This window comes from Nesoenas mayeri (assembly GCF_963082525.1).
Source record: "Nesoenas mayeri genome assembly, chromosome: 12".
Taxonomy (NCBI): Eukaryota; Metazoa; Chordata; class Aves; order Columbiformes; family Columbidae; genus Nesoenas; species Nesoenas mayeri.
In genome coordinates this window covers 7114906-7137271 of record NC_137547.1, presented here as the reverse complement: position 1 = coordinate 7137271, position 22366 = coordinate 7114906, and the positions used below count along the sequence as shown (strand labels likewise).

The 22366-nt window shown below is 46.4% G+C and overlaps 3 protein-coding genes across 4 annotated transcripts; 2 read left to right on the top strand and 1 right to left on the bottom strand.

Annotated features, from left to right (window-relative positions):
* Positions 1 to 5264: 5264 nt before the first annotated feature.
* Positions 5265 to 8707, top strand: LOC308044933 (carbohydrate sulfotransferase 4-like; the record flags this gene model as incomplete). Its single annotated transcript, XM_080351914.1, has 2 exons — positions 5265 to 5329; positions 7561 to 8707. Exons 1-2 carry the CDS (start codon positions 5304 to 5306, stop codon positions 8705 to 8707), a joined length of 1173 nt encoding a protein of 390 aa, XP_080208040.1. The 5' UTR covers positions 5265 to 5303.
* Positions 8708 to 10897: 2190 nt separating this feature from the next.
* On the bottom strand, positions 10898 to 13991 carry TERF2IP (TERF2 interacting protein; the record flags this gene model as incomplete). The annotated part of the gene is made up of 3 exons (XM_080351759.1): positions 10898 to 12714; positions 13272 to 13348; positions 13475 to 13991. The coding sequence occupies 3 exons, from the start codon at positions 13989 to 13991 to the stop codon at positions 12271 to 12273; spliced, it is 1038 nt and encodes a 345-aa protein (XP_080207885.1). The 3' UTR covers positions 10898 to 12270.
* KARS1 (lysyl-tRNA synthetase 1) lies at positions 13931 to 22222 on the top strand. Of its 2 annotated transcripts, none has more exons than XM_080351758.1 (14): positions 13931 to 14115; positions 14803 to 14953; positions 15130 to 15295; positions 15701 to 15794; positions 16067 to 16253; positions 16381 to 16506; positions 18425 to 18544; positions 18783 to 18945; positions 19042 to 19215; positions 19921 to 20006; positions 20658 to 20743; positions 21036 to 21162; positions 21475 to 21618; positions 22107 to 22222. In XM_080351758.1, exons 1-14 carry the CDS (start codon positions 14054 to 14056, stop codon positions 22191 to 22193), a joined length of 1773 nt encoding a protein of 590 aa, XP_080207884.1. In that variant the 5' UTR covers positions 13931 to 14053; the 3' UTR covers positions 22194 to 22222. The 2 variants fall into 2 exon arrangements, with proteins under 2 accessions (XP_080207884.1, XP_080207883.1); XM_080351757.1 differs by having other exon boundaries at positions 14066 to 14341.
* The last annotated feature ends 144 nt before the right edge of the window (positions 22223 to 22366 follow it).

The following is a 22366-nucleotide window of genomic DNA, read 5'->3' as shown; positions in this document are numbered from 1 at the left end:
ATGAAAATGCCATGGACACATCAACTGAGTGTCCCTGCTACATGCTTTCCCTTTAAAGAAAACAATCCCAGAGCAAAAAGAAAGATAGAGAAGCTGGGGCTATGGGTGAATGGTAGATGGCTTCAGAGATTTTATACCATTAAACCTCCAAATAGAGCTAAATAACCTGAGCTGCTTAAGACAAAACATTGACAAATAATAAGTAGGGTGGTGTGTGAGGGGTCTGTTGGGCCAGGAGACCTTTACAGCATGACATTGATGCATTGTTACACTGTCTTGTATCTACATCTTGTCAAGTTTCATCTGTCTCCTTGAACTCTTCTACAAGTGTCTTGGGTTCTGTGGCTTTAATTCCCATTACTAATTAATAGTTCCTGGTTTTAGAGAAAGCTCCTCATTTCAGGTGGCTCTCCCTTTCCTTTCAGACTTCCCTTAGAGATGTCTGTGAACATGCAAATATTTTGCAATGATTAACAGTGTTCTGTTTCTTCTCAGGCCAGCAGCATTTGGCTAGGGACACTAAGAGAGACAGAGATACAGGCATATATATAGTTAATAAACATCAAGATGATACTTAGATTTCTCAATGACACATCCTTTACTGCCATCTTTTGCCAACACAATATTGCATTTTGACCACACCTAGGTTTTCCCTGCTGCAATAGCAAACTAGCATTAAACCGTGAATGTGCTAATATAATTTTTCAGATGTTGTACTAACAAATGCCTGGTGTCACAGTGTGGGTGTAGCCCAGAGCACCCTGGCAGCCATACAAACTAGCTGGTGTATGGAGTATGCAGGAGCACACTAGCCTGCCCTTGGAAAGGCATCTCACACAGACATCTCATCAGTCATCTGTCTCATCTTTCCTTGTTCTGGAAGCCACGGGGAGCAAGTTTTGCTCTGGCTCAGGAGGAACTTGCTCTAACTGGAATTTAGCATACATGTTTGTCGAGGTTTGATTGTGGGGCGACAGTAAAACCGTAGCAGATGTATTGTTAACCCCCTCCTCCCTTCAGCCCCTCCCTCTCCCCTGTTCCCACTAAGGACAGGTAATTGGAAGGGAAAGAAGGACAGAGAGAAGAGAGTTGGAAAAATTAAAAATGTTTTACTAATGCTACTGATAAAATAGAGAAAAATAATACAAAATATACCAAACCAATCTTGAAAGTCCCGGCAACTGGTCCAGCAGATGTAGGGCCAGCACCCGAAGTCCTGGACTGGACTCTGCAGCCAGCCAGAACTTGATTCAGTCTGTCACTGGCCTCAGTTCGCAGGGACGACTTGCAAGGTCCTCTCCTAATGTTGGCCATAAGGAAAAGGGACGAGATCCTCATGATCTCCCACTTTTATATGAAGTATCATGTGAGTGGGATGTTATACTCAGTTGGTCAGTTTTTGGTCACTTGTTTCTCGTTGCCCCTCTCATGAGATGTACATCCATCATTATCAGTGACCTCGCATTCCATTGCTATGTCTACCAAAAAATGTATCTAACGTTCAGGAGAGTGCATTTAATAAGAAGGCTTTAGCTGACAGCCAAATTCACTAAAAGAGAAACTTGTTTTTAACAAAACCAGGACAATGTTGTACCTCTGCTCCAATGGCTTCTGGTGCTTGCCTGACTGTTGCATTTCCTTTCCATCCTCTACAAATGGTATTTTCTAAAGCGACCAGAGTGACTGTATACAGCATCCCTGCCAGAAAAGCTCTTTCCAAAAGTCAGAGTTCTGCTCTGTTCCCTTCATCCCTTTGAAAGTGATGAGTGACTGACATACAGGTGACTTTTTTTTATGATTACTGCTAAGTTTCTTTGCTGCAATGAACAGGGTTTTCCCTGTGCATTTCAAAATACAAAGATGCAGCAGTACTTAAAATCCAGTGATCAGTACAGTAGATCTTGCACGGCCCTTGTGCGAGTAGCCACACTGTAGGTTCCTGTCATACTCGATTTTGTGAAGCCATAAACTTCCATTTTTCCTTTACAGCTTCAGTAGCGCCAGCTGGAAAACACAAACTGTCTCTGCTTTGAAAAGGAGATTGCTTTCTGTGGCAAGGATTCACCAGGGCACAGTCGCCCTGTTGACTTTTAGGGCAGCTCCCTGATGTCGTAACTTTGGGGTGTAGGAAATGTGAGCCATCCCATCACACGCCTCTTCAAGGTGGATTGTGACATCAGGAACTAACTGATCCCTCTAGATAAATATTTACAGACACATGAGAGAGAATTGTAGTCTTCTAAATCTGCCTTTCTCCCAGGAAGGCAAGAAAGACTGGAAGGTATCAGTTTTTGTGTTTGAGAGTCCAAATGCTTTTCCAAGGTCAAAGCTGCGATCTGAGCCAAACGGGACATTACAAAGTAGCAAACTTGCCTTCAGATTTTAGAAGACAATGCCACCTCTCATCTCTGCCTGGAATCCTGACAGTGAATAAACACTGCTGTCTCCGAAGGAGGGTGTTCCCAATGGCAGGGCTTAAGAGACAGACGAGTTGAAGCAAAAAAACCAGCAAGGATGCAGAACATGTGAAGGGCTTTGATCAGTGTGAGTCGCAGGGTTGTGATCTGTCTTTCACGTGACAGATGGCTCCAGGGTTAATATTCCTCCTCTGACTTAGTGGTGCAGGGTCCTTCTGCAATCAGTGGAAAGAGAGAGAGATTCCGCAGCACGACTCCCATGAGCTGCTTCAGATATCAGCCCAGCACAGGACGAATTGTATTCTGCAGGGCATACAAGAGCAGATGCTAAAATCCCATATGGCTTAGACTGTGAATAAGGAGAAGTTACTTGTCGCCTCTTTTGGTAAAAAATGGTGGTATTACTAAATACAGTTTTTATATGCCAGGCTCAAAACAGGGGGAAGTAATTCTCAAAACATACAGTCAAACATATTCTCATTGCCAGGGAATACTGTTGATGCCAAAAGTATCTGAGTTTAAAACATGATTGGACAAGAGAATAGAAAAAAGCTAGGTGCTGTGAAATGCGAAGATAAGCTTGATCTCAACTGATTTTAGGCAGCTTCAGACTCTCAAACATCACCCCCCACTTGCCACAGCAAACAGAAAAAGAACACCAACTTCTAAAGCATCACTCACTAGCTTATTTTGGATGCCTACATTCAGAGAGGTGAATCATGTACTGCAGAGCCCGCTGCAGGCAAGGAGAGCACCTAGGGAGGAAAATGTCCCTCTTGTTCTCTTCCCTGGGCCCCTGTTGTAGATGATGGCAGGAGATGGGGCAGGGGGCTGGTCAAACCTTTCCGCTGAGCAGGTTCCACTGCTCTAGGCTTGCCTGTTTCTCTAATCAGAATGTCAGACACTCCCTCGGGAATGAGTCTTCTCTAGCACCAGCACTGAGGAGCCACCTCTAGTACATTTCTCTGGCGTTCATCCTGTTGCTGTGCTGGGGCAGGTGTGCTCTGCGTATGTGTGCTGAGGAGCACAGCACACATTGCTTGCTTCTGCAGGGCATGAGAAATGGGAAGTGTGGCTGTGTGGGCAGTTCACAGGGCTCACTAGTCCCCAGGCCCCCAGAAAAGACCTTTAATCATGGAAGGAGGGTAGAAAGCAGAAACGTGATCAGCCATCATGTGAGGTGGAAACAAGGTGTACAAGGCCAGGTGATATGTGGCTGACGTACATGAAGCAGAGGCTGACTGCCATATGCTTCATAAAGCTGATGAGTCAGACATACAGGGAGAATGAGGCCCATTGTTCAGGAGGCAGAGGATTCTTCCTTCACTTTCCACAATGGGCATGTCCCAGGAAATACGGAGTGCCCTGCCAAGCCTCGTCTCTAAAGAAGGGTACATTCTCCTCCCAGTGCAACTACTCATGCCACAGAGGCTGCCTTCTGGAAAGCTCAGAACTTGGGAACTGTGCAACTGAAATGATCTGCTCAGGCCTGCGGCTAGAGGACAGTACAGCAGTGCTCAGTGCCGTCCAGCATGTCTTGCGCAAAGTGCATACAGGTAGGACTGTGGTTTTGATACATTTCTGTTCGTGCATCTGTTGGTAAGAGAGGAATAAGGCTTCAAGAAGAGAGCCACTCAAGTGGTATGACCTTTACAAATTAGCTTTGTAACAGTTAATGACATACAGGTAAATCCTTCCTGCAAAGGGCACCCGTGCAAGGCAGAGGAACACATAGCTGAAATCCAGGTTGCACAGAACATTGCATGGTTCTCTTTGCAGGGTCCTGCTGGGACCACTGCCAGCTTCTCACGTTGTTTCCCAGCCCAGGGTTACCAGGGCTTGACCCTCTGTTTGCAATGCAACAAGTGGAGGGGAACATGATCTGCCCATTCAGGTTGTCCGTCCTGCTGGAAGGACCAGCCTTGCCCAGATTTTTTGCTTCTGCTCTCTCCTGTGCTCCACTTGGCTTCAGAGCAGCTCAGTTTGATCCTTGGGACAGGGGACACCATCAAGAGAAGGTCTACACCTCTCCAGCTGGTGTGACAGACACGATGAGACCTGGAATAGGAATGACCCAAAGCGATTGTCTTTGCACAGTTGCAGAACACTGTGCTTTTTTTAAGAGCCCAGTGCTGCCCTGCTTCACTGCCTTACCTGGCACAGCCCCACTGAGCTCCAGCACCCTTGTGAATCATTAATAGGCCAAGTCCAGCTGCTCCTTTTACAGCTTCTCCTTTCATACAGTTTTCTTTCCCAGCCCCTAAATGTTTAACTCAAGGAAGGCAGATACAGAAAAGAGTCAAAAAGACTTAATGTGAATCTGCATCTGCTTACAACACAGCAAGCAGCCAAAGCAATGGTAGGTGAACATGCGCCATCTCTGCGCTCCTGGTGGGCAAGGTGGTCCCCTTGCAGCAAGGGTTCCTGTTTGTCCTTTGCCTGGACACTCCATAGTCATCCCTGTTCATCCTTTTATGGAGAGCAATCTCTGTGGGAGCTTGCAATGGGACTTATAATGAAAGCAACTCTAAGTCTCCTTCATGAACTTCCCAGCCCAGCTCCTTTACCAGCAGTGTTTGATCATTTGTGCCGCTGCAAGAAACTGCCATTCCTCTGCTTTGCTGCTTAGTGCAGGGTGGGGTTTTCTAGTTTAAGGCTGGTCAAAGTAGGCGGGCACTGCAGAATAGTCAATCTTAGAGCCTGGACATACACAAATGAAGGGGACAGGAAGGGGCAGGCACAGGTATAGGTAAGAGCAGAGTATATCTGTATGTGAGAGGGTGGAGTGCCAATGTGTGAATGCACAGCTGTCTGCGTGGCTGCCCAGAGGAGCGTACAACACAGCAGTGTACACGTGTGAGGGCAGCTTTGCTTGAATCAGGTCTGATGGTGCTTCAAGAGACCTTGTTAAGGTGAGATTTTTCAACCCTTTCTTGGTGTCTGGTGTGGATGCTCTGGAGCCCAGAAGTGTATTCACTGCTTGTGCTCAGGAGCCTGAACTGGGAGATAATTTTTGTAAAATATTGTAAACGTTTGGATGTCAGGTAATTGCTACACAATTCCTTCTGCAGGCAGAAGCTGTTGGTCTGGCTTAGATGGTAGGTCCTAATTCTCCAGACTGTCTTCTCAGTGCTCCTTCTCTGCACTTCCTGCTAATCACAATCATCCCATCTGTTCTCTGAATGGGCAGGTGCTGCTTCTAATTCTGCAGAAGCTGATCAAGCCAAATTGAAAAAGGGTTTGATAAAACTATGAGCAACCATCAGTGCCGTGGAAGACCAGTGTCTGATGCTTCTGTGGCATCAGATCCTCTTTGCTACACTTCTGTCACTGCAGCAGGGAGATCTTTACAGCTCTGGAGAGCTCCCCTGGCCTCGCAGAGCACTCAGCCTGCGTAGCATGGGGTATTTTGGGCTGTACTGTCCCCCGCTCCTCAGACACATGTAGGTTCAACAGCCCTGTACCTGGGCACATCCTACCCATGCTCAGCGTGTGTTAGGTGGGTATGTCTCCCTGGGACTGCTTACTGCTTTCTATAATGCTCTTTCTTTGCCAGGATCAAGTTTTTCTAAGACCTCTGTGTGTTTCTGTAAAAGCTTAAAACTCTGCTCATGTTTTTGGAGACTCCAGCTGCTCAGGCAGGCAGATCCCAATCTTTGCGTTCTTGCAGGTGTGCTGTGGGAGACTCTAATGTGGTGGCACTGGACCATAGTATTTTCCAGTAGTTTCTGTTCTTCATCCTTAGTGCCTTGAGCTTGTCCCTGTTCGTTCTGCTCTCAGCCAAATCCCGGCTCATCTCCGTGCCAGCAGGCAGTAACCCTGTGCCTTTTTTCGTTCTGCAGCTGAGTTTGCCTCAGTCATTCTGGGCTGATCCCTACTCTGCAGCTCTGCGAGGGCTCTTATTTCACTTTTGCTATATGAAATGAACTGAATCACTTGTGATTCGTGATGTTTGAAGTAGGGAAAATATGGTTAAGTGTAAGACCTTATCCCAGCTGCCATGATCGAGAGATACAGTGGTGAAAAATAAGGTTATGTAATTAGTATTTATTTCATATTAGGAAATGTCTGATGGAACCTCTACCTCTGCTGCCTCTCTGTTCCACCTCACCAAACACACACAACTAATTTCAGTCCTCCCCTCCCTGTGGGACAGACTGCTCAGGGCAACAGTCAGATTTCTGTGCCTGCTGGTGCTCAGGCTATGAATTGTCCTCAAGCAGCACAATGGACAATTTCCAGTAGTGAAGTCATCCTCAACAGGCACAATAGAGGTTTAGAGTGAGAAACAATGAGCAGGTTTTGGGCAGACCTTTGAGCCAGACTAACACGTTGTACCTCTTCTCATAAAAGGCCTACATGATGAGTGTGGTTGGAGGGAGGGGTAGCAGGAGACAGTCTTTAAAAGAGAATTAAGCTAAGAAAGGGGTTAGTTTTAGTTAAGCCTGCCTGCCCAAAGATGGAGGAGGTAAACCCTCATGGGCCTTTCTAGCAAAATTGCCTCTGATGTTCTGATGGTGAAGGAGATAATGCTGTTCTTGGATTTATTACAGTGCCAAATAGCTTCCTTTTGTGTTTGAGTTTTTGCCTGGAATGACAAAAAATGTTACCTGAAATTCCAAAAAGAATATAAGCAAAGAAATGGAAACCTACATTGTATTTTTACAGCATTCTGGCATAAAAATAATTGTAAACAGTGGTCAGAACAGGAGCTTAAAAGTAATGATGTGGAACTGTTGAATTCTCCACAAAAGTCGTTCCATCTTTCCTCCATAAAAATTGCCAGATTAATGTCTGCAGGGATTGTGTACACTGAGTACACGTTTGTGTGCACTGACTTATTTCAGTACACTGAACTAACTCTTAAAACTTTGATAAAAGTGCAGCCAAGCTTTTGAGTGATCTTCTAGGACTACGTTAGAATGGCTTACTGACAAACAGTGCTTTGGTCCCAGAAAACGTTCAGCCCTGCGGTATTTATGTCCTTTGCAAAGACACCTTGTGCTGTGGTTGTCACAATATCACCAGTAGTGAGGCAGCTTTTCAAAACCCTGAGTGTGCGGGGGGGAAAGGCAGGAGCCTGACTCACCACATCCTGCTTTCTTCATGGTGCTGTGATGCTGAACTTCCCCTGTCTCCGCAGGTCCCTTGCAACCATGGTGAAGTCTAGAAGGGTGCAGGTGCTTCTGATCCTGGTGGTGATGTCCTTCCTTCTGATCTACTTTCTACCCTGCAGCAACAATGCCCTCACGGAAGAAAAACCCTCTCCAGTCCACATCCTCATTCTCTCCTCCTGGCGGTCAGGATCTTCCTTCACTGGACAAATCTTCAGCCAGCACCCCAGCGTCTTCTACCTGATGGAGCCTGCGTGGCACGTGTGGGTTACGATGTACCAGAACAGTGCCGAAGTCTTACGCATGGCGGTGCGGGACCTAGTCCGGTCGGTGTTTCTGTGTGACATGTCTGTGTTTGATGCTTACATGTCTAGCCAGAAGAAAAAGTCTGATTTATTTCAGTGGGAGTCAAGCCGAGCATTGTGCTCCCCCCCAGCCTGTGACTTGTTCAGTCGCAGTGACATAATCACTGCAGACAACTGCAGAATAATCTGTGGCAAGTACCCATTCAGCAAGGTGGAGGAAGCCTGTAAAACCTACAGCCATGTTGTCATCAAGGAGGTTCGGTTCTTTGACCTGAAAGTTCTCTACCCTCTTCTCACTGATCCGTCCCTGAACCTCAAAATCATCCACTTGGTCCGTGATCCTCGAGCTGTGTTCAGGTCCCGAGAGAATACAGTGGAAAACCTGAAACGTGACAGTGACATTGTTGTGGGGTCCAAGGGGACAAAGGGAGAAATGGGACCCTACAACACAATGGAAGTGATCTGCAAAAGCCACGCTGAGATTTACAAGGCAGGCAGCCAAGCCACTCCCAGCTTCCTGAAAGATCGCTACCTGCTGGTTCGCTACGAAGACATAGTCAGAGACCCCCTAGCAAGGGTTGCTCAGATGTACAGGTTTGCAGAACTCCATTTCACACCTCAACTTCGGAAGTGGGTGCACAACATCACCCATGGGAAGGGACAGGGAGCACAAGCCTTTGATATTGGGTCCAGAGATGCGCTGGGAGTATCCCAGGCCTGGAGGAAGGCCCTTCCCTTCAAGAAAATAGAGAAAGTGCAAAATCTGTGCAAGGATGCGATGGACTTGCTGGGCTACAGGCTTGTTCAGTCTGAAAAAGAGCAAAAAAATATGTCGCTGGATCTTTTGTTTGCTCGGAACTCCTCTGAGTAACAAATTCTGAAGGCAGAAAAGCTGCTGTCTGCACCTACTCTCTGAAGGCTGCGAAGTGGAGAACTGTTTACTAAAGCAAAGGAGGACAGAGGTGCATGCACGTGTGTGTAAGTGTGCACACGGATGTGCTGTTCAAGGACAAGTAACACGGGAACCCTGACTCATAAGAGCTTTGTCGGTGGCACAGGGTCACTCTCCAAGGCCCCTGGAAGCTTTGCTGCAATGGAGGTGGAAGAAACACAAACCTGTTTTCCAAATTAAGTCCCTGATTTCCGCAAAAGAGGAGCTATGTATAGGGTGGAGCAAAGAGAATGCCGAAGGAGAGGGACCAGACAGCAGAGCTCCAACCCCTCACAGACCACAGCCAAATACTAGTGGAACTACGTGGAGCAATTGCACTGCAAAGAGGAGGAGATATACATGGAAGCTGAATAAAGAGAACATCATTTATTGTGCTGACCAGGATATGTAATTGCCAGAAGTGCAAGGATGACATTTGTTTCTGGAAAGATCCTTTTTTTTGGAATGGTTGAGTTTTCAAGCCCAGGAGGTTTATTTGTTTTGTTTTGGTTTGTTTTTTTAATCCATTCTTGTGCCTGGGCATCCAGCCTTGGTGGCAGTGTTGGCAAAATGTTTGTGTTTGTTTACTATATAATGGGAAAACAATAAAAACAGCTATTGTTGAAAATAAAAGCTCCTAGGTTTGCATATGGGGATCCATTTCTGGGACTATGTGAGTTCATTTATTTTTCAGCTGAAATAATTCTGTCTTCTGGCTTTCCAAAACAAGAATAGTTGTTCTCCTGGGAGTTCCCACAGTCCACGTGTGTTACTGAGAAGAATTCGTGTTAAGGTTGAGACTGTAAAGACAAGGTAAGGACACAGATTGCATTGGTGTAAGTACTGGAACCGGGAAGATAGGTTAATGGCAGCGGACTCGAGAAGCTGAGAGGAGTAAACTCTGCTTTTATACCAATGAAGTGTAAGATGGAGAAGTCACCAATCAAAGGGACATTTAAAAAATGACTCTGGTATTCCTGTCCATTGCTTTTCAGCCTGATGCATGCAATCGGTTCTCCACTGGTAACTTTAGTTATGCAAGGCTACAATTCATCAGTTTCAATGACTGCTGCCTAACTTGAAAAGCAAATGAGAAATACCCAAATTCCAGATACGAGTTTGCAGACCCGGTATTTCTGCCTCTGGAATTGTCTTGAACTCAAAGCTCTGGCATTTATGTTGCCACCTCCTTCCAAGTTTACAAATACTGCTGCTCCAGGCAAAGCTGTGGAAAGGGCGTTCCTGATGCTCCTGCTATGAATATGAGAAGCCAAACTGCCTCCAGCATACTGGAAGGAATGTAACTATGTCTTTGGTAAGACAGAGTAGAGAAAACAAGTATTTTTATTGTGAGAGAAGGCAGAGCCAGAATGCCCAGAAGCACAAGTGTATGATACAGTGACATCTCCAGGTCCTGTTAATGGAGAAGTGGACTGAGGAGACATAGAACCATGTGCCTGCACTAGCAGGTTTGTGGATGGCAGTGCTGTTTAGTTCAGGACAGACCAAAGAGGATAACCTTGAGTAAGCTGTGCTCTTTGTGTCGTAGTGCCTACGTGTACTGCGTGAAACAAATGCACGTGGAAAGGTTCTCAGTGTTACAAATGTACTTGCGTGGTTCTGCAAAGGTAAAAGCACTGCATGCAGATTCAGAAGTTTTCACTGTATGTCTGACTAAATGCCCTGAAAAAGACAAACTCACTCTTAAAGTGTCACTTAGAATTATAAAAATACCTGATCTTTTTATATTGCAGACATTTAATGTATTTTGCCTCTCACTTTGAATTCTAGAGCAGGTTTGGTTAAACAAGAAGACACTGAATTGTGAGGTGCTGGTGCTGCTGAGGCACGTACACCACTCAAGCTAGAACGGGAATTTCTGGCTGCAGGTGTTGGGTGTCCTGCTCATGAACCTGGTCATCAGCAGTCCTTGGATTGCAAATCCAACTGGTAAAGTTTCTAATTTCTAGAAGAATCCTACTACTTTATTTGCCATGTTGTCTTGTGCTCTCTCGTTAAGTGCTTCTCTGGTCTTCTGCAGAAGTCTCAAGTAATCAGTGTGAGCAGCGTGAACGTACCCGATAATTCTCATCTTTTCAGCAGGAATGACCTGTCCAGTGAAACACAGCATAGTTGAGAGTTTTGGCATTTATTTGGTTACATCGGTTAACTCCCCAGATAATCAGTTGGTGTTTCAGGACAGTACTTTTCTAAAGTAGCAGTCTCACTATATCAAGTTATCATTGACTTTCAATAGAATTTGAATTTGGCTTAACATCGGCAATTTCCTGTGTCACCTTTTTTTTTTAATGCCACAGAGCAATAAGCAAAAATTCCAAAATATAATTAATAAAAAAAATCAAACTTTGCTTTCTATTTCATTGAAAGAATGAGTTCTAGATTTACAGGACTGACTTCAAATAATATTAAAAACAGTGACAATGACTACTGATTTCAGCCTGAAAGATGGAGTTTTTCAGACTATGACTGCATACTAGCAATAGTGTTCTCTCAGACATGACTTGGGTGACAGATACCTAAATAAGCTCTGAGCACTCTTTCTTTTATCTCCTACTTGAACTACTGCATGTAGCCCTCAAAGCCAGTCTGCTTTTCCCAACCAGACTATGTGGTCTGGTGCAAGTGCCACTTTGTGTGGATTGACGCTGGGACTCTTCCCTCTGTAGACACGCGAGCTGGGGCAGATACTGTTTTTGAAATCGGGAAGCAAGATGGTAACGTTACTAAACAAACCCTGCACTATTAGCACAGGAGAACATGTGGTGGGTGAGATGACTCTACGGGCCTGAGCTTTTAACTTACAGATCTTTGTAACATGAGATTGAGTATTACAATGTCACAGTGACCCGTTTTGGCCATTCCCAGTGCACACGGCCACTCTTGGTCTCATAAATAAATGCTGAGATGTCTAAGTGCTTCATCTTCTGGCACGACTGTTACATTCTCACTGTTATCCCCTCTGAACGCCTGCTGCTATTCAAGGTTTATTAACAACCACAAAAAAGGTAATGACACCTGTCAGACCAGGTTATTAAATGATCATCCTCAACAGTTTGAAGTATGACATATGACAGAGAGCAGGCTGCTACTGTGCACTAATAATGCATTACAAGTTACAGCATTTAATGATTCAGTTGGATTTTGGTGCCAACCCTATTCAAAATCCTTTGCATGCAGCAACATACAGGTAGGACTGTCCGCTGGTTTATATTGTAGATATACACTTTGCACTTTAAAGCAAATTTTCAGTGCAAACTTAGTATTGTATAGAACCCTTCTCTTCAACATTTTCTACTTGTAAATGTTTAGTGTACTCAATATTACAAAAAAATATCAAATATAGGCCTTTCATAGAAAAAATATTTTAAAGCATTTCTGAAACTTTAGAATGTTGCATCATTTTCTATCACATTTGCACTTCTGAAATGACTTTATTTAAAATTCTTGCCAGAGTCCCAGATCAATCATTACCCTCTGCTTTGCTAACTTTTCCTAAATGCTACCCGTTTTGCTACATTTTCAGCTCCAAATTTTGCTATCAGTTTACTTCTGACACGTTCATCATCTTTTTGCAATTCCAAATCATCCTCTCTGTTCCATATAGGGTACCCATCCAAGCGCTGCCCTGTCTGCAGAAAATATGACGTAGCTTCCACTTCACCAGTATTTTTCAGAAAGGCCTGTGTAACAGTGGACAGGTCCATGCTGAACTTTTCCATGAAGTGCTGCATTGTTTTTACTACTTCTCCCACCACATCAGAAGAAGAGCAAGTGCTTGTTGGTCTTTCTTCCCTTTGTAATTGCGTGTCAGGGAGAGTAGAGTCCTCTTGTCCAGTTTTCAAAACAGAGGCTGCTTCTCCTGGGGACTTTCCATCTCCATCTTGTGTAGAAAGTTCTTCTGAAGCATATGAAGCGTCACTTCCCGACTAAAAGTAAAAGAAGAGTCATCAATTAGACACAGTATTTTTTGGCAAGCTTCTTTTATTACTGCTACCCAACCACCTTCCACTGTGAGACTACAGTACACAAAACCCCCGGAATTTAGTAGACACAGTAAAATTCAGTAACTGAAGTGAAGCTGTATGTGTTAATGAGGATGTACGATATCACGGAGAGGCATAAAATACAAGGGAGAATCTGAACGAACTAGGTATAAAAAGTAAATGCTAATGCAACTGCAGGAACATTTTATGCATGAGTTGATGGGATGATTTCCGTTGGCCAATACAGCTTTCAATGGGATGATGCTGTCACATTAAGTTCCTCAAGTAAATTGGGCAGGAAATCAAACTAAGAGAATATGTGGCAGCAAGGCACCATTTGTTGTAAAACATGTAACTCGTGACTTACACGAAGCTCCCACCCGGCCGTAACACAGGGATGTCACGGTGTAAAGTCACTAAAGAAGATCATTCTGACTTCTTACCGCGCCGCTTTGTGACAAGCAGGGAGCCCCACCCCGAGCAGGGTCCCCGGCACTCACCTCCATGCTCTCGAACTCCCGGTTCAGCGCCTCGAACAGCACCGAGCTCTGCGCGGGCTCCTGGGGCTGCGGCGGCTCTGCGGGAACACGCGGGCATGGGCTGCGGCCCGCCCCGGCGCACAGCCCCGGCCCCGCGCCCGGCCCCGGCCCCGCCGCCCCCCCCGCGGCCCCGCCGCCCCTCAGCCGCGCTGCCCTCGGCTCACCCCGGAGCAGCGGCCGCAGCCGCCGCAGGTAGCGGTCCCGCATGGCCTGCCAGCTGTGCCGCGTCAGCGCGGCCCGCTCCAGCTCCTGCCACAGCGCCCGGCCGCCGGCCCTGGCCGCGCCCCGCCCCCGCACGGCGCGCAGCAGCGCCGCGTCCTCCGCCTCCGTGAAGACCAGGCGGCCCCGCGGGGAGCCGGCGGCGGGCGGCGCGGCGGGCAGCCGGAAGGGCTCCAGCGGCAGCCGCCGGTTGCGCTCCACGCACTCCGTCACGTACTCGGTGGAGACGGCCCCGCCGGGCGCCGCCTCGCCGGGCTGCGCCAGGAGCACGGCTCCCGGCTCCTGCACGCGGCACAGCCGCCCGCCGCCCGCCAGCACCAGCGGCGCCAGGCGCAGCTTGGCCAGCCCGGGCCGCACGTAGAACCGCATCGGGCTCCCGTCGTCCCACAGGAACAGCGACCGCGACCGCGCCATCGCCGCGTCGCCCTGCCCCGCCATCGCCGCGCCGCCCTGCCCCGCCATCGCCGCGCCGGGCGCGCAGGCGCGGACGCGCCGGAAGGGCGGCTGAACGTGGAGCCGAGAAGATGGAGGCCGCGGCAGAGCGTGCCGGCGAGGCGGCGGAGACCGAGTCGCGCCTCAGCAAAAAGTGAGGGAGGGTGCGCGGGCAGGTGGAGCCGCGCCGGGCTGGGGAGGCCAGGCCAGGCCGGGCCAGGCGAAGCGGAGCCCAGCCGGTGTCCGGCCCTCCCGCCGCGTGTGTCCGCCCGGTGACCGCCGCCGCGCGCCATGCTGAGCGCCGCCGCGCGGGTCCTTGGCGGGGTCTGCCGGGCCGCGCCCGCGCTGCGATGGCGCCAGGCGCTCCATGACCAACGCAGGTCGGTGCTTCGCGCTCTGGCCGCGCCCGCTGCTCGTACAGTCCCGGCCGGGTCGGGAGCCGCGGGAAATGCCGCGCCAGGCCGGGCCGGGGCGGCTCCGGGGACCCCGGGCAGCGCCGGGCGTGTTCCGTGCAGTTTGCCGTGTGTCACTGTGTGCTGCGTGGGGCTGCTTGGCGCGTGGGTATTGAGCGGCCCCTGGGAGGTCCCTGGGCACGTAGGCACTCATACTCGAGGTCTGTTTGTATAGTGTTTAATTCAGTTTTAACTTCCTCTGAGAATTTCTATCTCATAGGAGATAAACTAAGAGTTCAAAGAAGAAAGTGCTTAGACATGCTTAAGTATTTCGTTAGCTTTTGGGCTGGGTAAGAGAAGTGACAGGGTTACTTGTGGCAGAATCCTGTCATGTTTCCCTGTAGAAGTATCAAAATAGCTGCTGCATCTGGTTTCCTTCTCTTTTGCAGTGAGCTGAAGAGACGCTTAAAAGCTGAGAGAAAAACAGCTGAAAAAGAGGCAAAGCAGAAAGAGCAAAGTGAAAAACACTCAAATAAGCCTGCCCTGACTTCTGACTCTGAGAATAACATTGGTGCTGATGAGGAAAGCTTGGATCCAAATGTGAGCATCTGGCTTCATGCTTATTATTGTTCTGAGAATAAAGTATTTTTTTTATTCAAGGGGAACTAAATGGCTAAAGAGGGGAGACTTATGTATTCCTACATAAGGGCAGCTGTGTTTTATTTTACTTTCAGTTTCTAACAAAATCGTTTGTATTTTATTGTTTCTGGTGACAGCAATACTTCAAGATCCGCAGCAATGCAATCCAGCAGCTGAAGAGCACCAATGAACACCCCTATCCCCACAAGTTCCATGTCGACTTGTCTCTCTCAGATTTTATAGAGAAGTACAGTCACCTGCAGCCAGGAGATCACCTGACAGATGTTACAGTGAGAGTAGCAGGTAAAGGCATATCTGGGATACAGAAATATAGTCTCTTGCTTTGCTAAACCAAATCTTAGCTGCTTTCAGGGATGGGGTGGTCTGTTTTCATATTTTGTTGATCTCCTGTTACTCGGTCGTGAAGTCTGTAGCAGTGTTTATTCAGACTGAGTGGATGTGTGCGACATCCCTTATAACTACGAGATCAAATTGCGATAAAAATTCCAGGACCCCAAACTCAAATGTTGGTGTTTTTTTTTTTGTGCACTGGTATTAATTTTGAGACTTAACTGCTTCTCTTTTGCAGTTAGTGATCAAGTTCAGAGCTGACGATTCTTTGTCCAAGTGATGATACTGTGGCTTTTGCCCCTGTATCCTCTGATAGGGACTCTTTTTTTCTGATGTCCTGCATACTTTGATATTTAGGTCGAATCCACGCAAAGCGTGCCTCTGGAGGGAAGCTGATTTTCTATGATCTTCGTGGTGAAGGAGTTAAATTGCAGGTCATGGCAAATTCCAGGTAAGCAGAGGTATTCCTCATAGCATTCTAAATTGAACTGCAGTCTGGCACCTAGAGATCTGTATCTGGCCATTCTATTCCTTCGTCTTCTTAGGCTTTTCGTCTATGGTTTGGCTTAGGCAGCCAGGTAATGTTTTGCTTAGGGTGTTGTGGTTGGCGTTCCTGCTAGAAGAATCATCATTGTAAAGGATTTGATCTGGGGAGAGACTTGTGGGACAGTTTGGAAAGTTGAATTTTAAACAAAACTGCTTACCTGGGTTTTGTAATTACAGGCTCTACAAATCTGAACAAGAGTATTTCCATATTAACAACAAGCTGCGTCGTGGGGACATTATTGGTGTAGAGGGGAACCCTGGAAAAACAAAGAAAGGGGAACTGAGTATTATTCCTTATAAAATAACTCTATTGTCTCCATGCCTGCACATGTTGCCTCATCTTCATTTTGGCCTCAAAGATAAGGTACTTGTCATGACCTTTTATTTCTGCCCATGATATCAGTCAACAAAAGAAAGGTTTTGGTTTGGTATTTTTTTCTTTTGGCATCACATTTTATCCAGCTGGTTCTAAAGATATTTCTTCTTTTCAGGAAACTAGGTATCGTCAGAGATACTTGGATTTAATTCTTAATGATTATGTGAGGCAGAAATTTATAACCCGTGCAAAGATCATTACATATATTCGGAGCTTTCTGGATGAGTTGGGCTTCCTTGAGGTAAGACTTCAGTGTTTGTTTCTCTCTGCATACTGAATATGTTTAGAGCTTTTCAGCTCCAAGGATGCTTTATATTCAGGCTTGTATTGAAAAATATTTACAGAAGTGAAAATAATTACCTCAGCATGGTGTGTGTTATCAGTTTAATGTAATGGGAGCTATTCCTTTCCTCTCTTTTTAAAGTTAAGACTATTCCTTGCGAAATTTCTATCCAGGTAGTACTTCAAACTACTGCTGTCCTTTCCATGTTTCAGTAAATCAAGGTGGAAATAGCATATTTGAAATGGTGTTTTGCCTCTGGACGTAAATGCAGGTTTTACTTCCTGTAAGTAAAGTTGGTTTTATTGTAAGATCTAGTGCAGAGTAGCATATGAGAAAATAATACTAGCTCTGCTCTCTGCTTTGTCCACATTCTTGGTTGTGCTTTACAATCAGCAAAATGACTAGAACTTAATGTAGCTTATTTACAAGTATTTATCAACTGAATCTGCAAAAGCCAGTGAGAGTTTTTTGAGAGCAGTGGGAATCCGAACCTGAGCTTTGTCATCTCTGTTGTATGTGTAGTGGCTTAAATGTCTGTCTTTGATTTGTATTTGGAAAAAAAACAAACCAAAACAAACCCAAATAATTCTTAATCTAGTACTTACAGATTTTACTGTTCTGATAACTTAATAAAAAGGACTGTAAGAGTCATTCTCAATTTTTATGAAGTTTTGTTTTGTTATTGGAATAATGGAGTAAGTTACTTAGGCTTGGTGAGAATGTTGGGAATAAAATAAAAAGCAGAGAAGTCAGCCTACTATACGATAGGGTGCAATCTGAGCAGTGCTCAGTCATACCAGTACTCCATATGGCACAGTATATGTCATGCCAAGAACAGATAATAGTTAATTTTGAGAAAAATTAGCCAAATTGTCATTGTCATCTCCAGGGATGGGGCATCCACAGCTTCTCTGGGCAGCCTGTTCCAGTGTCTCACCACACTCATCGTGAAATATTTCTTCCTTAGGTCTGGTCTAAACCTGCCTTCTTTCAATTTGAAACTTTTGCCTCTTGTCCTGTCACTACAGGCCTTGGTGAAAAGTTTCTCTGTGCCTTTCTTATAAGCCCCCTTTACATATTGAAAGGCTGCAAGAAGGTCGTCCCGGAACCTTCTCTAGGCTGAACACCCCAGCTGTCCCAGCCTGTCCTCCCCGCAGAGCTGTTCCAGCCACCTGAAGGTTTCCGTGGCTCCTCTGGATGTGCTGCAGCACATCCCCCTCTTTCTTGTGCTGGGGACACCAGCGCTGGATGTGCCGTTCCCGACGAGGCCTCACCAGAGCGGAGCAGAGGGGGAGCCTCCTCCTGGACCTGCTGCAGCCCAGGGCACAGTTGGCTTTCTGGCCTGCAGGCGCACTTTGCCAGGTCACCTCCAATTTTTCTTGCACCAGCAGCCCCGAGCCGTTCTGCGCAGGGCTGCTCCCAACCCCTTGGTTCCCCAGGCTGTACCGACACTGGCGGTGCCGCAGCCCAGCTGCAGGAGCTTGCACTTGGCCTTGTTGAACTTCATTTTCTGCAACGCAGAGATGATTTTGTGACAGTGACGCAGCCCGCTTCCTGGCTTTGGTAACGTGAACCCAGCAGGTTCACATTTATACTAAATACGAATGACTCTTAACGGCAACAAATAGTTGAAGTTATTTGTCTTTACTGACTGCATGGGGAAAGAGATCTTTAGTTCAGAATTGTGTGCATACAGTGGAATGTCAATAAATGAAATACTGAGGTTTTTTTTAATCAAAGGTAGCTGTGGCTGGTTGGTTTGTTTGATCTATAGAGTTCTGCTTTGGAAACAGATGAGATGAGAACAGGGCATTGAGATAGGAGCCTGTAAATATTTATGCCACTGTTAAATTCTTTTTGTTGTTGTTATTTACAGGTTGAAACTCCTATGATGAATGTAATTCCGGGTGGAGCTGTGGCAAAACCTTTTATCACATACCACAATGAACTGGATATGAATTTATATATGAGAATTGCTCCAGAGCTCTACCATAAGGTAAAAATACAAGCTCCTCATGGCTAAGTTCATATTCTCCAGACTCTTGTGATCTTAGTCTAGAAAAAGAAATGTAGCTAAAATAAGGATTATTCTTGGAGAAAGGTGGACTCATTGACTTGGAAAAAATGGAATGTATCTTGAACAATATTTGTAAGGTTTCATTGCAGTTGTCTGTGTTTGAGCTTTCTTTAGTTGCTTTTTAAAAGTATGTTTACTGGAATTTCCTTTTGTTTAGATGTTGGTGGTTGGAGGCTTGGACAGAGTATATGAAATTGGGCGTCAGTTCCGGAATGAAGGAATTGATTTGACTCACAACCCTGAGTTCACAACTTGTGAATTCTATATGGCTTATGCAGACTACCACGACTTGATGGAAATTACAGAGAAGTTGCTTTCAGGTAACATCTGCAGTATTAATTTAAAAAGAGTAATAATCTCTGGAAGAATTGCATATTATGCGGCATACTTTTCTAAACTTCAGATTCCTTTTGTAGGGATGGTGAAACATATTACCGGAGGTTACAAGATCACTTATCATCCAGATGGTCCAGACGGACAGGCCTATGAGATAGATTTTACGCCTCCCTTCCGGCGAATTAGCATGGTGTATGATCTGGAAAAGGTCCTGGGAGTGAAATTTCCATCAGCTGAGTACTTTGATACTGAAGGTTAGCTGCTGGGTGTGAATGTACTGTAATGCTTCTTTAACAGAAAGACGGCAAACGTTCCTGTGTTCTGAGCCTGCAGTCTGTCAGCTGCTCTTCTGAGGTGGCACTGGCACATGGGGTTGCTTTGCTCTGGTCTGTGTGTCACCCAAGGCTCCAGAAAGAAGCCTTCGTGCCTTGCGGTCGATGGCACGATCTGACTCTTTTACCTCTTCCTTTGTTTAGTGTATGTGATGCTGTGTGCTCAAAAGGCATTATCTGTGGAGTTCTTGATCTGTTGAAGAGATCCAGCTTTTTATTTCTTGGTTTTTTTCTGTCTTTTCTGCAGTTGACTCTCCATGCCTATGATCATAAGTTAGGAGTATGATTATTTTGGGTGTGTGTGCTGTTTTATTCCTGGAATCCAGAGCTTTAATGAAACAAGTTCATACACTTTTTGGTGATTACCACCTTCCCCTCTTCCCCCAGATAATAATGTCCAGCAGTCGTTTGGGGTTGTACCTAACTGTCATCAAGCTTCTCAAATATAAGATGACTTACATTGCAGTGTAAACTGAATAAAAACAAACACTATTTTTGCTCATGTTTTCCACAGTGGATACCATTAAGATCTTATAAATCACTCTGAGGCATGTTAAAGGATGCAGAAAGAAAAGAAAAAGTGGTTGCCTTGGTGGCTTTTCTAATTTTTGTCTACAACAATTTCAGAGACTCGCAGATTCTTTGATGACCTTTGTACAGAGAAAAATGTTGAGTGTCCACCTCCCAGGACAACAGCCAGGCTTCTTGACAGAGTAAGTAAAGGTGGTGTTTGTATAATCCTAATGTCTTTGAACGTCTACCTGTATCAACAGAAGTCTCTTTATAGCAAAAGTTTAGCTGTACCTGAGAAAACAAGCTGAAATGCACTTCAGCTATTTCTATATCACAGTGAGAAAGCTTGCTGTGTCAAAGTCTTTTTTTGTGTTGTCTACACCAAAATGTAGTTTACTAATTCCTGATTAATGTAAGCGCTAGAGGATTTTAGTTCGATAACTGGTCTCTTGTGCTTAGAGCAGGTCGGCTTTATCTTATGTCAGTTTTGTCTGTGAGATCTGCGCATTTGTATGTACCTACCAAACTGGTAGACTTACCATGTAGTTCTTCTATTAACTCTATTGTCTTTTCATTAGTACCCACAATATTGCCTGATAACTGTTTTTCTGCTGCTTTTCCTATTTGCCATTGTTGTAATGTTCAAGTGGAATTATGTTTGTTTCATACAGGTTTTGCTATGTAAGTTTTTAGTCCAGCTAGAACACACTCAGGAATTACTAGTTGAGAAACTTTTCAGTTTTATGGTACTTTCCTCAGTAGTGAAGAGAGGGAAGTAGGATGTTTGGGGAGGGCAGTGCTGGGAACGCGGGGGTGTACTCTATGTAATTGTTTTGCCTTCTGTTTCCCAGTTAGTTGGTGAATTCCTGGAAGTCACTTGCATCAACCCTACGTTCATCTGTGATCACCCACAGGTCATGAGTCCTCTAGCGAAATGGTGAGACCATGAGACACTGATGCTGTGTAACTTTTTTAAACCCTCTACTCCTATTTTATTAAAAAAGGAAAAAAAGAATCACATGTGGAAACAGATTTTGATGTTGTATGCCAGTTTGTGAATTCTGACACCAGCCAAGACAGATGTGGGTTCCCAAGCTGTGAATTCCATTGTTCAGGGAAGAGGTGCTGCAGCTGTTACTGCGGAGTGTGGGCAGTCCTGGAGTAACGTATGTGCTCTTTGCTTCCTAGAGATGCTAATTGTAAGGCGTGGTTGTTTTGTCGTCTCATAGGCATCGCTCTCATCAAGGACTAACGGAACGCTTTGAACTCTTTGTAATGAGGAAAGAAGTGTGCAATGCATACACAGAACTTAATGATCCTTTCCGGCAGCGGCAGCTTTTTGAGGATCAGGCCAAGGTACCGTGTCTTGCTGATAGTGAATCAATGATATAGGCATGTAAGGAACTAGTATTTTCTATGTCTATTCCAAATCTGTCATTAGCCCCTGCTGCTGAAAAGGGTTGCTGCTACTTTGAGCGAGTGCTTCTTACTCAAGTGAAAGCCTGTCATTAAATCTTAATTCCTTTTAAAGATACCTTGCTCTCTAAGAGAGATTCCTTCATCTGTTTCTCACGCAGCTGTCAATTCCCCCTTTTTGGTAGAGGTTAGCAGGAGTGGTACTATGTACCTCTGTATAACCCTCTTTTTACTATTAATTTGCTTCTTTAGGCAAAAGCGGCAGGTGATGATGAAGCCATGTTTATTGATGAAAATTTCTGTACCGCGCTGGAGCATGGCCTTCCTCCTACAGCCGGCTGGGGCATGGGCATCGATCGCTTTGCCATGTTCCTTACGGATTCCAATAACATCAAGGTACATTTTAGAAATGGCAGTGCCTACTGCTAGCTCTGTCAGGAGCAGAGGATGGGGTTCTGCTCAGCAGAGAGGGGGTTCTGCTCAGTGCGGGAAGCAGGGGATGGGGTTCTGCTCAGCAGAGAGGGGGTTCTGCTCAGCGGGGGATGCAGGGGACAGGGTTCTGCTCAGCAGAGATGGGGTTCTGCTCAGCGGGGGATGCAGGGGACAGGGTTCTGCTCAGCAGAGATGGGGTTCTGCTCAGCGGGGGATGCAGGGGACAGGGTTCTGCTCAGCAGAGATGGGGTTCTGCTCAGCGGGGGATGCAGGGGACAGGGTTCTGCTCAGCAGAGATGGGGTTCTGCTCAGCGGGGGATGCAGGGGACGGGGTTCTGCTCAGCGGGCCATCTCTTTTAGAACAAGTTATGGCCCCGGGGCTGCTCTGGCCAGTTGTGCCCATGGGGTCTCAGTTGTGCCCTGGGGCCCGCTGACACGCTCCCTGTTGGCAGGAGGTGCTCCTGTTCCCCGCCATGAAGCCGGAGGACAACAAGAAGGAGGCGCAGCCCGGCGCTCCGCCCGAAGGCACCTCGGTGTGAGCGCGGCACCAATAAACACGCTGACCGGCGCCTCGTGTCTGCTCTCTGCGCGTGCGCGGTGGCTGGGCGGGGGGGGCGGGGCGGCTGCGCGTACGCATGGCTGCGCATGCGCGCGGTGGAGGGGCGGTGGCTGCGCGTGCGCGCGGGGGGGCGGCTGCGCGCTGCTGCCACCG

What these genes read in the sequence shown, in the direction of transcription:
- KARS1 (XM_080351757.1), top strand. Translation starts at nt 14,253, where the DNA reads ATGCTGAGCGCCGCCGCGCGGGTCCTTGGCGGGGTCTGCCGGGCCGCG. An exon ending in AGGAAAGCTTGGATCCAAAT is followed by an intron (nt 14,954 to 15,129) that starts GTGAGCATCTGG and finishes TTCTGGTGACAG; the next exon opens with CAATACTTCAAGATCCGCAG. An exon ending in TGAGTACTTTGATACTGAAG is followed by an intron (nt 19,216 to 19,920) that starts GTTAGCTGCTGG and finishes CAACAATTTCAG; the next exon opens with AGACTCGCAGATTCTTTGAT.